General features: G+C 47.9%; 1 protein-coding gene across 1 annotated transcript in view; it reads right to left on the bottom strand.

Annotated features, from left to right (window-relative positions):
- The window catches only part of UST (uronyl 2-sulfotransferase), a 281,628-nt gene that overhangs the window by 88,787 nt on the left and 180,543 nt on the right, over positions 1-12,298 (bottom strand). The window contains exon 5 of the mRNA XM_040965430.1: positions 6,897-7,050. Coding sequence (XP_040821364.1) covers positions 6,897-7,050 — 154 coding nt within the window. The remainder of the gene's footprint in view (positions 1-6,896; positions 7,051-12,298) is intronic.

Raw genomic sequence — 12,298 nt, 5'->3', positions numbered from 1 at the left:
CTGATCCAAAGCAGGAGCCCAAGGCTTTGGGCCATCCTCCACTGCTTTCCCAGGCCATAAGCAGAGAGCTGGGTGGGAAATGGAGCAGCTGGAACACAAACCAGTGCCCATATGGCATGCTGAAGCTCGTGGGTGGATGACTAGTCAGCTGAGCCACTGCACTGAGCTTCCCCACAGCACCGCAGTGGAGGTATTGTTAAAGGTGGAGACTCTGGGGCTAGTGTAGTGAGTTAAGCTTCTTCATGCTGTACCAAAAATCCATACTGGCATGCTGGTCCAAGTCCTGACCTGCTCTGTCTCCCACCCAGCTCCCTACTAATGCACCTGGGAAGGCAGCAGATAGTGGCTCAAGTGCGTGGGCCCCTTACACCCATGTGGGAGACCAGTGGTTTTTCCATACTCCTGACTTTGATGGACGATGGATAAAAGATCTTTCTCTGAATTTCTCCTTCTCCCTCTGTCATTCTACCTTTCAAATAAATTAATAAATAAAATGGGTTAGAGAAATGAGAAAAAAAAAAAAGGAGAGAACTGAAGCATAAGAGGGAGTCAGTCTATCACTGGAGGTTTTAAAGATGGAGGAAGGAGACCACCGCCCCGGGTATGCAAGTGGCCTCCGCAAAATGGGAATGACCCATCAATCAATGGCAAGTGAGGACACAGGAGCTCATCTCTGCACCCCTTCAGAAGTGAATGCTCAGTGGACAAAGGAACGTATCTTCCTTCCTTCTGAGCCTCTCAATCTTGACGTTAGTCCAAGGAGAACTACATGTGTGGCTTCTAATCTGCAGGCTGGCTGTGTTGTGGCTTGAACACTTCCTGCATGGCCCGACAGCTTCCTGTCTTGCTGGAGTGAATGATCCAGTTGTCCTCACTGCCACACAGCTCTGAGTAGTGACTCGCATCCTAGCCTCCCCTGGTGCTGTGTGTGACTGGAGCAGGCAACCTGAGCGAAGTGGTGATCCTTGTGTTTAAGGGAGCCTAATGTACCTCACTTCTCTGTGGTTTAATCGCCCTGCAGACCCTTGGAGCCCACCTCACTGCTTTGTGAGGAGAGATGGAGACAGGGTGCTGAGCCCTTCACCAGCAGGAGCTGGGGCGATGCCTGCATGAGATATGAGGGCCACCCTAGATGGCTGCTGCATGGTGGTGGTAAAGCAGGTGGCAGCCACGGCAGTGTAGTCGCAAGCTGTGGCTGTGCAGTGGTATTCTAATCTTCATTGCTCAGTGTGTGGCAAGCTGGTTGCTCTCGTGGCCTCTCCTGTTCGCCAAAGCCCCCTTTGAGTTTCCTTTTCTTGTCCTCCATTCTTCACTTGCCCATAGTCCTGCAGGGATCAGCAGGCGCTGCTAACCTGCCTGTGACACGCACCAGGGCGAACACATCGCCAAGGCTGACCCTGAAATCGGAGCACCTCTCTCCGCTGTGCTGGGTACACCCCATCCAAAGCACTGAGCACTTGGATTTCACCCCCACCCCTCACCCCCACCCCTCTCCCCCAAGCCTCCAGGGAGGGGAGGAGCTGCTTTCAGGGCAGACTTGAGCTTAGGTTCCCAAGTAAATAAACACGGGACCAATGTCTGCCAGCAGGCTGCCAGCCAAACACTTCTCCAGCTGTGGGGAACACAAAGAGAAGCAGTTTCCTTAGAAACATGGTCCTGGGGGCAGGGGAGAAAGGTTGCATGAGGCCATGTGAGTCCTTGGCAGAGGCAGACCTAACCTTGGGGCGCAACCCTGAGCCCCAAGAAAAAAGCAAACCCTGTTGACTCCTGGAGTCTGAAAAAAACAAAACAAAACAAAACAAAACAAAACAAAACCCAGTCCTTTTCTGTCCCAGGAAGCCACTCACTGAGCCTGGGAAACACATCTATGTTGAATGCTATGTTAGCTCATCTTCCATGGTTGCAACTAAAGATGTGAGGTTGCAAACTTCATGAGGAAACAAGGTTTGCTGAGCTCACAGTTCAAGGGCATGGTGGCAGGGTCTGCGTGGCTTTGCCGGGGGTGTCTGGCTACCTGATGACTCAGCCATGGCGTGGGTACATGAGGGAGAGAGCTCACAGGACGGCAGGAAGCCAGACATATTAGAGAGCCAGCCTTGTTCTTTCACCAGCTTTCAATGGAACTAACCAGATTTCCATGGGAATTCCATTATTTCCTTCCCAGGGCAGCATCCCAGGATCTAACCACTTCCCACCAGGTTCCCCTGAGCCTTGGGGACACACTCAAGCCACCACCAAACCATAATGGAAGTTGATTCTCTCAACAGTGGTACCAAGCAGGCAAGGACAGCAACATGGTCCCATTGTATGGATGAGACAAAGAAAGTTTGCTGGTGCTAAATGCCCAACTGAGGTTCCAGTCAGGGACACTGAGAAGGGAGCATGAGTATACTATGTCCAAAGTCCCCACCTTGTCATGCACTTGGCCATGCAGCTCAAAGGAGCAAAAGAGCATCACTTTCTTACCTTCCAAGAGTTGGAAAATACACATATTTGTTAACAACCTGTCTATTCCCTTAAGACAAATGATGCATGAGGGATGGGCCGAGTCTGAGGTTTCACTTACAGAACATGGTCAACCGGTCAGTACAGAGTGGAAATTTCCACACGCCAGGATTTTACACATATACTTGCAGAGTGCAAGGGCCTCAGCATCCCAAACCCTCAAGCCGATGAAAATGCACAGCTCTCTGCAACTACTTGCTCACAGTGGCCAATTTCCAGCCTCCTCCAGAATTCAACTGGGTCAGATGATTCACTGAATTCTTTATGAATTAAGAAGCTGTAAATTACACATCTTTTCTCTTAAACATGCTTTACTTTCCACAGTCCACAGCCAAGGCGAATCAACAGGGATTGCAGGGGCAGCTTTTTCTTTGGGAGAATGTTCTTTCCTTTCTTCCTGCTCCTCCCAGGGAGGCTATCCTGCTGAGATGGCCGCAAGCCTGGGCAAGGAGCCCATTTGCACGTTTTTCTGGAGTTTGGATGTGCAAAGAAGAACAGCTATACGAACGTCCCAAAGGTGAGGTATAGACAAGCAAAAAGCACATACAGTCCGTGAGGCCTGGTTTCTGCGGGACGAGGGTGCTCCTGCTCGCTTGGAAGCCCAGCCATTGCTTTTCATCAGAAGTCATTCATTCTTTCACTCACTGTGTCTGTGTGCCAGGTACTTCCCTGCCCTGGAAATAACTGGGGAGCCTGCACTCAAGCAGGAAGACAGCCTCCTGCACAAGGATCGGGCCAAGCGTGCCCGACCAAAAAAGGAAGCAGTGGCCGCCCCTGCCCCGTGGGGCTGGTTCCTGGCTCTGCACCAGGGTGGCTACTGACTGTGGAATGCCTGTCGATACCAGAAATAATTTAGTTCAAAATCATCTTCTGGGAAATGCAGTTAGAATGGATAGGAAAGAAATAGAGAGGTTGAGAAGACATAATTGTTCCCAGAAAATACAGGGACTTGCTGTAACATGCTTGAATATTAAGCAGTACGATGTGATATTCATAAAGAGATTCAGATGATGTTACATAAAATGATTCTGCTCAAAAAGAATGGAACTTAGGTCAGTGCTGTGTGCAGTTGTTGAAGCTGATTTACCTTTGATGCTAGCATTTCATAGGAGTGCCAGTTCGAGTCCTGGCTGCTCCACTTCTGATCCAGCTCCCTGCCAGTGCTACTAGGAAAGCAATGGCAGATGGCCCAGTGCTTGGGCCCTCAACACCCATGTGGGAGATGGAGATGTGGTTACAGGCTCCTGGCTTCAAACTGGTGAAGCCCTGGCTGTTATGGCCATTTGGGGAGTGAACCAGCGAACAGAAGAGTGAGCTCTCGCTCTCTCTCTCATCCTCTCTGATGATCTGCTTTATTAAAAAACAAAACATGGAACTTGGGTCAGTGCTCTTTTCCTTTTGCCCTGCAGCACATAAATCAGATCTGCCTGGGGCAGAAGCACCCAAGGGAGTCAGGAAGCCTGGCATCTTCTGTTGGTAGGCCCACAACACACCCCGAACCCAAGCCCTGTGGCGCAGTCATAAGATCCTGTTGCTGCCTCATCCCCCACAGGGCCCCACACACCCTTGTCTTCTGCAAACCTCCCACGCACCGACATCACAGCACTGTAGGATCGCACCCAGAGTGAGCTGCAAGGCTGGCCTGGGCCCTGCTCAGCTGTATGCTAAGCAGCTCTGCCAGGCACAGGGCCAAGCGCAGAGCTGCCTGATGCCTGGCATGGAGATAAAGCAGGGGCTTCGGAGCACTGCAATCAGGCCAGCAGCCATGCCCTCGGAAGCCTGGGGGGTGCAGGGGTGCGGGGCCCACTGGCCGTTTCCCGAGCGAGCGCCTGTGCAGCCTGCTCGGCACCCCTTTGCTGGGAGGCCAGTGTTTCCTCACAGCTGCCCCGGACCCCACGGAGACACAAACAACAGCCTCTTTGGAGCCACAAAACCGGCCATCAGTGCTTGCCAAAATGGGGACAGGCTCTGACAGGGGACAATTTTATTTCAAAAGTCTAATGGGAGCAAGGAAATAGAATGAGAAGTTTCAGCTATGAGGGGAAAAAAAAAAAGCAATAGAACATCTTCTTCCAGATAAACAAACTACCCTTTGAACAAGAAAACTGCCTGTTAACTACGAGAGGCTGGGGCAGGCCCTGCGGGAGTCATGTCCCCATGCAACTCCTTCTCCCCTCAATCCTAACAACCCCACCCGGCTTTTCCAGAGACTCCCCACTGGGTCTCACCCCGCAATGATACATCAACTGTTGGGATGCACGCTCATTTGGAAAGGGTAGAAGATGTGTGACTTGATTCCATTACCAGCTTTGAGCACTGGACAAACATCTTTTAAAAAAAAAAAATCTAGGGGCCAGCACAATGGCCCAATTGGCTAATCCTCCTCCTGCAAGTGCCAACATTTCATATGGGCACCAGTTGTTGTTCCGGCTGCTCCACTTCCCAGTCAGCTCCCTGCTATGGCCTGGGAAAGCAGCAGAAGATGGCCCAAGGCCTTGGGACCCTGTACCCAGGTTGGAGACCTGAGTCCTGGCTTCCTATTGGCTCAGCTCTGGCCATTGCAGCAACATGGGGAGCGAACCAGTGGATGGAAAGTCGGTTTCCTTCTCTCTGTAAATCTGCATTTCCATAATAAATAAATAAATCTTTCAAATACAAAATCCACATCATAATTGTGCCTCCTTTTGACAATTCCTCTAATGATCACAGCTTACTTTGTGGAAATGTGTGAAGGTGATGTGGCAGGGAATGAATTACAGAATGATCCAGAATGCAAAATGCTGGCAAGTAGAAAAATCCAGAAGTATCCACCAAGGCTCTTGTTTTCCCTAGGAAGAGCCATTTATAGCCATTTATATAGAACAGGCTTCTGTATCTTTAGCCCTTCAGCCTTTCCTGCCACTACTTAGTTCCAATCTGCTTAGTATCAAGATAGAGTCAGAGTTTCAAAAAGTTATTCAGATGAAATGGCCTGTACTCTAAAAGAAAATTCATTTTTAAAATCAGGATCGAAACCAAATCATGAAGATAATTTGAGAAGGTATTATGCTTCTTGTAAATGGTTCTGTCCTCAGTATAGACTTGCCATTGAATAACTAACAAAAAGCTATATTCGGATCATTTAAAGACAAAGATCAGAGTTTTCAACGCTAACACTTAAAAATAAAGGTAAAAATCACTTGTAGAATGCATCACTGAAGTATTTCACTGAAGTCTTAGGCAACCGCACAGGTGATGAACGGTGAGTAGAAAGCCTTGGGTCTGTTCTGAGCTCATCCACTACCTAGTATCTGTACCTACAAACCAGGCGTGTACCTACTAACTAGCTGTGCACCCTCAATGAGACACTTCTCAGTTCCAAGAATCACGGATTTGAAGACACAAAGCATGACATGGGTGACATTATCCAAAAATGCCCCCACACGCTTCCACAACATGTTTAGAAGCCACCAGCTGCTATGCTGGGGCTAGGGCTGGGGACCCAGCAGCCATGGGCATTGGGTTGTGCTATTCCAGCCATGGGAATCCATGGTGGGGAAGGGAGGAGGTCCCTCAAAACGTGGCTCTTGTCTTGTCCATGCCTGATGATGGATCTGTGGGGACCCAGCAGGCACGGGCACACACAGAGAGATGATGATTTCCTTCTGAACATGAAGCTCTCAGCTTTTGTTACTGGAAATCACAAAGGGGTGGAAAATGAACCTTTTATTCTGGAGTTAAAGACGTATGGCTCTGCCCTCCATTTCTGCTGACAACTTCTGTACTTCTGTTACTAATCTTGGAGGGGTCTTATGGAGCCCTGTGGAGCTGAGGGCCGCACAGCAAAGTCTAGAAAGAGTGAGTGGTTATTGCCATGTGGCATGGCTCTGATGAACTGTGGTGGCGAGACCCCTGGGTCAGCTCGAGGTGTGACTCTTACAAGTCCCTCAGTCCCATGGCATCTCAAGATCGTTAACTGAAATGTCTCTCCTCCATGTGTTGCCATGGGAACTGAGGGGGATGCAGGATGGGGCAGAGAGCCTTCCACCACGTTTCCAGAGATGTTGCCAAGCCCCTGTTCTCACCATCACAGAGCTTGCCGGGAGCTCCCAAAAGACTGCTCCTTGTTTTGGACTTAACCCTGACACTGAAGATGTTGAACAACATCTGCTCAGGCACACAGGGTCATTCATTCAGAACAAGCTTCTGTGAAAGTGGCATGGATAATTGTCTACAATTACAATGGGATGATACACTGCAATAGCAGAATGATGGCTTGTAATAATGTGGGGGAAGCAGTGTGGGGGGGATTAGGATAAATGGAGAAGGTGAGCCTACAGAACTGTTGCATGAAAAATGAAAAGGCCATGGGAGAAAGCTGAGATCCACGGCTGCACGGCCTCACAACTCACCAGGTAGCGCTCCTCCTGCCTCATGCTGGGGGTGCGGATCATGTGATTCTGCTCTCCTCTCCAGTCTCCAAAGCGACGGAAAAAATAATTGGATAAAAATCGGCTCACAGGGTCCCGGATGATGTTGATGTAGACAGGCTGGTCTCCTCCGAACCTAACAACACACACAGAGGCAGGACGCTCGTTACATGGCAGGCTTGCTGAGCGGCACTGCATTATTCTGCAGCAGGTGGACACGAAGACACCTGCTCCACGCACCTGCTGAGGGACTGCGAGGATCATTCTACAGAACAGCATTCTGCAAACATGTTGGTCAGTGCTCAAAGACAGATGTTTCTGGCTGTCTTGCAGAGCTGAGGATCCTGTAAAGATGGAGACCACTGACTACTGGACTTGGTCTCCCCTAGGGGCAGGCACAGAACCTACCGATACAGAGTTGGCCATCAGTGAGGGTTTCCACTGGGCAGCCAGTTTTGGGTGAGCTGGTACTTACTGCCTAATAATTCAAATAGTCTCAGTAAAATGCTTCTCAGTACGTGGGTTAACCAGAGCACTTGCTAGTCATGTTGTTCTAAACATGTCTTTGTGGCCATTGCACCGAGGCCCCTTGCCACCTGAGTGGGACAGAAACCAGCTCCACCACCATCCATGCTTAAAGAAACTGAGGCAGGGGTTGGGGAGAGGATAATTTTGTGCCTGTCCCAAGACATGAGCCCACGGGATCTGGCTCCAGAATCTGTATTTTTAACCACATAAAGAAAGCCCCAGACAGAAGTAATAATGTGAGGGATCTCAAGAGTAAAACAAAAATCGATATAATTATCCACAAGTCACGCAAGTGGCTCATCTCAAAGTAAAACAAATGCCTCTGTGTTCCATTTGCCTTCCTTCTACAAAGGGATTGGACAACTACATTAAATGCTGGCCTAAGAGCAAGGCCTCCCCAAGACAAAATGAAGGGGTTAGCTGAGTTTTTTATCCCCTTCCTCTTTGAAGTCTTTGAAAGCAGAAACCTGAAAGAGTTTGGGGCCGGCAACCCAGACTCTCAGCAGCAAACATGCTTGGTGACCTCCTTTGGTGATCTCCTGGGGCGCCCTGTGACCCTCTGATGAGGCTCCCTAGAGGTTCCATCGAGGGTCAGAAAGAGGTCACAGGAAACAGCTGGGCAGGATTCTGCCTGTGTCTGCCCAGCTAAAAAACTGCTCACCTTACACAACCCAGCCCAGAATCATGGTCAAACCCTTTAGCAACAGACGCCCCAAGTCCAGCATCTGTCTGTCCCTCCCTTTGTGCCTGACTCTTCCCTTCCTATGGCTTAGCCCTGGCTGTCTCTTCATCACACCTGAGCCTCCTGCAGCTAGCACAGTGCACGCACATGGTTAAGTGCTCAACAAATGATGACAGAATGAAGAAATGGTGATCTGGGTGTACGTTCCAAGTTGCTACATTACATCCAGTACCACTGGGCTCTGTAACAAAAAGAACATATAACAAGTTCCCAGTCCTTTATCATGGATGAACGTCATAGTGTGCCCAGCTCATCCAATTTTTTTCAGAAAGATCATTAGAGAGAAGAATCCACAGGAACCAAAAGGACTGACCCAAATCACGGGATTTCAGGCTTGAGTGATGTTCTAGATTCCCTGGCTAGGGCCACCTTGGGAAACATGTGGTGGTTCATGGAAAAGATTAACCCTACACAAAGCTGGTGGGCTCCTAGATGAACACAAGGGGCCTTCACACAACTGAATGTACCACTAACTGTAGTTCCCAAGAGCTAGCTGTGCCAGCCACCAACTAATACACACACACATCCTGGATTTATCATCCTCTTTTAATTAAGCTGGGTTTCATATTTTTGAGGAATGTCTGACATTGTTACAACGAAAGCAGTCATGCTAGGGACTAGGAAAACAAAGCGTGGCTACCACAGATGAATCTAATCTGACCCTCCAAAGTCGCACTGTGCTTTTATAAGCCTCAAGTGTATTTTCATCTTCCTGTGACGACCAACTGCTAATGTTAATGAGTGGGCTGCCCACTCACTGGGGTACAGTTCTTAGCCCAACCATTGCAATCCTCCATCAGTGGCTGCAGATGGAAAGACTGGCAAGGCTGTTGAGCATGGATGTCCTGCCCCTAACGGTACCAGAATGATTCCACTAAACAGATGTTTTAGATGGCAATAAAATTCACTGTCAAGTATCAGACAATACAACATCCTCTCTAGCTAGAAGAGGTTTCTGGCTTCTAACTCCCTCTTTCCAAAAGCCAAGAGAAATAATGGTTCCAGGTTGCCATGCCAGATTCCTGCCAACATGCTAGGGCAGCACTGTCCATTGTACCAGAAGCCAGCAGTATTTCTGGCTCTCAGTATTTTAATCTCAGGTTCTATTTACAAGGCTTCTGGGTCACTGGAAACCCATCACCTACACTTGACTCCACTCCAGGAATGACCATGGCTTGCATCCTACCATTCCATGCAGCATAAAACACTGCCTTATTATTGAAACTCTGCAATTTGTCTATCGACCTGTCCTACTGGTCAACCCAACCATTGAGGTGGCCTTTAGACACAGGCTTGGCAAATGCTAACCTTTTCAGATTCACTTTAAACATTTTTTTGTGTGTGTGTGTGTGTTCTTTAAAAGATTCCTTTGGCTTTTGTCATAATTTACAGTTCCCATTTTATTCTTACTGAACTTTATTAAAAAAAACTATGAATGAGTACCAGTGACCCTCAATCCCATGATGTGTGTTCCCAAGCAAGGGGCAGACAGGCCACATTTTGATTCTTGTGCAACAGCATGCTCTCTTGTGGCTTGGACATCACAATTACTACTGCATATCTGAGGTTCTTCTCAAGCCATCCCAGAACAGCAGGCGATGCCAATTTCTTTGACACATGTTCATAGGTTATGTTATCCTCTCTGTGACTCCTTCTGACTCTGCCTTTGTATCAGATTCTTTTACTTGCTTTTAATTTTTTACTGACTGCTTTGAGAAAGTGGTGATGCAAAGCAGGATGTACTTCTTAGGAATATGCACTGCAGGCTCTTGTTGTGGGGAGGGATTTCTAAACATCCATTCTCAATATGTTCTTCAGTCTCTACCCCACACCACTATCGGAATCAATGAATCAAACGATCGACAGCCCTAGTCACCCCTCCATCAGCAACACAGAGCACTAAGGGAGAAACTTGGGGATACTTTCATCAAAATGCTGAAGGATGTTATTCCTGTAATAAAAACTGCATATATTAATTCAAGATTTAAGATCAAAACTACTGGGGAGAATTAAGAATGCTTAGGCCCCTTATGACAGCAAAATCTCCATGACTAGAAACACTTTTGGAAAGCCTTGTCTTCTTTTAAAAAAAACTGAGGTAAAATATGCATAACAAAAAATTCAAAATTCACCCCTTTCACCATTTTTCAGTGGGCGTCAGTGATGCTAAGTTTATACACACCGTGCTGCAACTGATATCACCATCTATGTACAGAACATTTTAAAAAAAATCATTCCAAGTTGTAACTACGTTCGCTTAAACAAAGAATCCCTCTCCTCCTTCCGTAGTTCTACCCCGAGATAGAAGAAGGGAAGTAGTACAGACTCGGGTTAAGACTGAACTCCTGGAATGTCTCAGCAGGTGGAGGCACAGCTAGCGGCTCATATCAACTTTTGTGTTGGTGTTTTCTTCCCACTTTGAGACTTGAAAGATCTGAAGGGCAGATAACGAAACTGGAGCACACCACTAATGGGTATAAAAAAAAGCAAAGTCAACATTCAGAAAGAAGACGTGAAACAACACTGAATCATGGTGCCAGTGGGCATCCGGTTGGCTTTGTTAGCACTGTCAGTGGGCAGGCTTTGTTTGTGAAATCTGATGTGGAAAACACAGTTCACGCCAGTTGAAGGCAAGACGGGGAGGTATCCAAAAGTCACCCCCACCCCTCCCACATACATCACACCCCACTTGCTACTCTGGGGACTGTTTGACTTTTAATGGGGGAGGGTGGCGGGGTTATGCCAGTAAGTGTTGGTCCTGGAGCCACTATCTGAGAGGAGGAAATACAGATGAAAGCAAAGGAAGCTGAGGGTGAGAAAGGAAGCGTGACATGAAAAGGTTCAGAGAAGAGTTCATCTGAAATTATACAGCACATTCACAGCGCTTGCAATTCTCCTGGACTGTTCTGATAGTATTTGGCTTTGATGCAAAACTTGCTAAGGTTTACCTGGCCAGGCCCTGGTTGGGGCAAGAGACTGCAGAGTGATCAAAAGCATCCTCCTGCCCAGAGCTGAGAAAGCAGTACATGGGGACCAGGGAAAGACAAATTCAATTATATCTTTCACAGTGTGTGGATGTAAGATGCACTTGGATATTTTATCAGTGTAAGATAAATGGGCCTGGGAAACCATTGGAGACTGGTCCAAAGCATTGGGACCCTGTACCCGCGTGGAAGACCCAGAAGAAGCTCCTGGCTCCTGGCTTCGGATAGATTCAGCTATGACCATTGTGGCTGCTTTCAGAGCAAATCAGCAGATGGAAGATCTTTGTCTTTGACAATCTGCCTTTCCAGTAAAAATACACATATACTTTAAAAGTAAATATATATATATATAAAATATTTTATTATATATATATAAAAAATATATATATTATTGGAAAGTCAGATATGCTAAGAGGAGGAGAGACAGAGAGGAAGATCTTCCGCCCATTGATTCACTCCCCAAGTAGTTGCAACAGCTGGAGATGTGCCAATCTGAAGCCAGGAGCCCGCAGCCTCTTTGGGGTCTCCCACGCAGGTGTAGGGTGCCAAGGCTTTGGGCCGTCCTCAACTGCTGTCCCAGGGGAGCGGGGCTTCAGGGATTAGAATCGATGCCCATACGGGATCCCGATGTGTGTAAGGCAAGGCCTTTGGCCACCTGGCTACCGTGCAGGGCCCAAAAGTATATATTTTTTTAAAAGAAGAGTGTAACTCAAAGTTCTTCTAACAAATGTGAAAAGACATGAAAGCACAATACAGAAATACTGAAAATCCTGATGAAATATCAGAACCCAGAGTAGCATCTGCAAGGCCCTGGTAATTCAGACTCAGACGTCACAAACGCAAACTGAAGACAGAAGGCAGAACTCTGCTGAGCTACTGAGGCCTGCTCCTCCAATGGGAGATGTCCTCAGGCAACCACAGCACCTGCCTGGGCTGACCCTACTGCTTCCCGGGTTTGCAACAGCAAAACTGGTCTTATTTTATGGTCTGCTCAGTAGCAGGTGTCTTGCTGCTCATTAACCACTCCTGGAAGATCAGAAGGTTCAAAAAAGAAGCCAACATTGCGGCACAGTAGGCTAAGCCTCTACACGAGGTGCTGACACCCCATATGTGTGCTGGTTCATATCCTG

The sequence above is a fragment of the Ochotona curzoniae genome, unplaced genomic scaffold (assembly GCF_017591425.1).
Source record: "Ochotona curzoniae isolate NIBS_2020 unplaced genomic scaffold, NIBS_Ocur_1.0 scaffold_3890, whole genome shotgun sequence".
In the NCBI taxonomy this organism is placed as follows: Eukaryota; Metazoa; Chordata; class Mammalia; order Lagomorpha; family Ochotonidae; genus Ochotona; species Ochotona curzoniae.
Note: the sequence above shows the minus strand (reverse complement) of the source record. Positions and strands in the feature narration are given on the sequence as shown.